Here is a 934-nt window from a genome sequence, read left to right on the forward strand (position 1 = left end):
ACACACACACACACACACACACACACACACACACACACACACACACACATTTCCCTTCACATTACTAAAATGCTCCAGAGCTGAGCTGGGAGCTCAGTCTTCCTCGTCGATTTAAGGGTGGACTTTTTTGCGACTTGTTTTCCCCGCATCAGAAAGGCAATGGCAGTTACAAAGAGCCTGTGAGTGACATGTGATGACATTAACTTGAATTCCCTGTCTTAACGCATGATTTGAGGTTCATTCTGAAAGCTTGAGACTGCCTCCTTGCTAATGCTGTTTTGAATTCTTTTATTTTTTTCCCCTTCCTCGTCTGAATGATTTGCAGGGACATCAACCCTGATTAAGAGATGAACAACAGCCTTAATAGAGAAGGAGGCTGAAAAGCAGCACACAAAATGACAAACAGCTTCTCCCTCCTCATTTTGCTCCATAATATTTCAAACTCCATTTTCATGTTGTTGCCCACAAGCTCTCTGCATTTCCTTCTGGACATTTTTGAAAACCAACAATTCAAATGTAGCAACGTCATGCAGACAGTCAAACGTCCTTCACTTGATAACTGTGCAAGGACTTGTGCAATGAATGTATTGGATATGTTTTTCATCACAGAGCACACTGCCGGGTCACACAATCACACCATGACTCCCAAAAATCTCATCCACACCGGTCAGTGTGGACCACAGGGTCATTTTAGCCTTTGGCATCATTTTGTAATCAATCTTTGTTGTTGTTGTTGTGTTTGCTCCTGCAGAACTACAAGAGGAAAACAGAGGCTGCTAAGAAAGAGTATCTGAAAGCCCTGGCCGCCTACAGAGCCAGTCTGGTTTCCAAGGTAACTACGGGGGTCACATCTTTGATATACATGGGTCAGTGGCGATATAAGGGATGACAAATTAGACAGAGAATTCTGTGTGTGTGTGTGTGAGTGTGTGTG

At 43.5% G+C, this 934-nt stretch overlaps 1 protein-coding gene across 6 annotated transcripts in view; it reads left to right on the forward strand.

Annotated features, from left to right (window-relative positions):
* tox2 (TOX high mobility group box family member 2) overlaps positions 1–934 on the forward strand; it is a 92,472-nt gene that overhangs the window by 85,554 nt on the left and 5,984 nt on the right. For all 6 annotated transcript variants that reach the window (XM_032513682.1, XM_032513679.1, XM_032513681.1 and 3 more), the window contains one exon: positions 752–832. In XM_032513682.1, coding sequence (XP_032369573.1) covers positions 752–832 — 81 coding nt within the window. The remainder of the gene's footprint in view (positions 1–751; positions 833–934) is intronic.

This window comes from Etheostoma spectabile, chromosome 4 (assembly GCF_008692095.1).
Source record: "Etheostoma spectabile isolate EspeVRDwgs_2016 chromosome 4, UIUC_Espe_1.0, whole genome shotgun sequence".
Taxonomy (NCBI): Eukaryota; Metazoa; Chordata; class Actinopteri; order Perciformes; family Percidae; genus Etheostoma; species Etheostoma spectabile.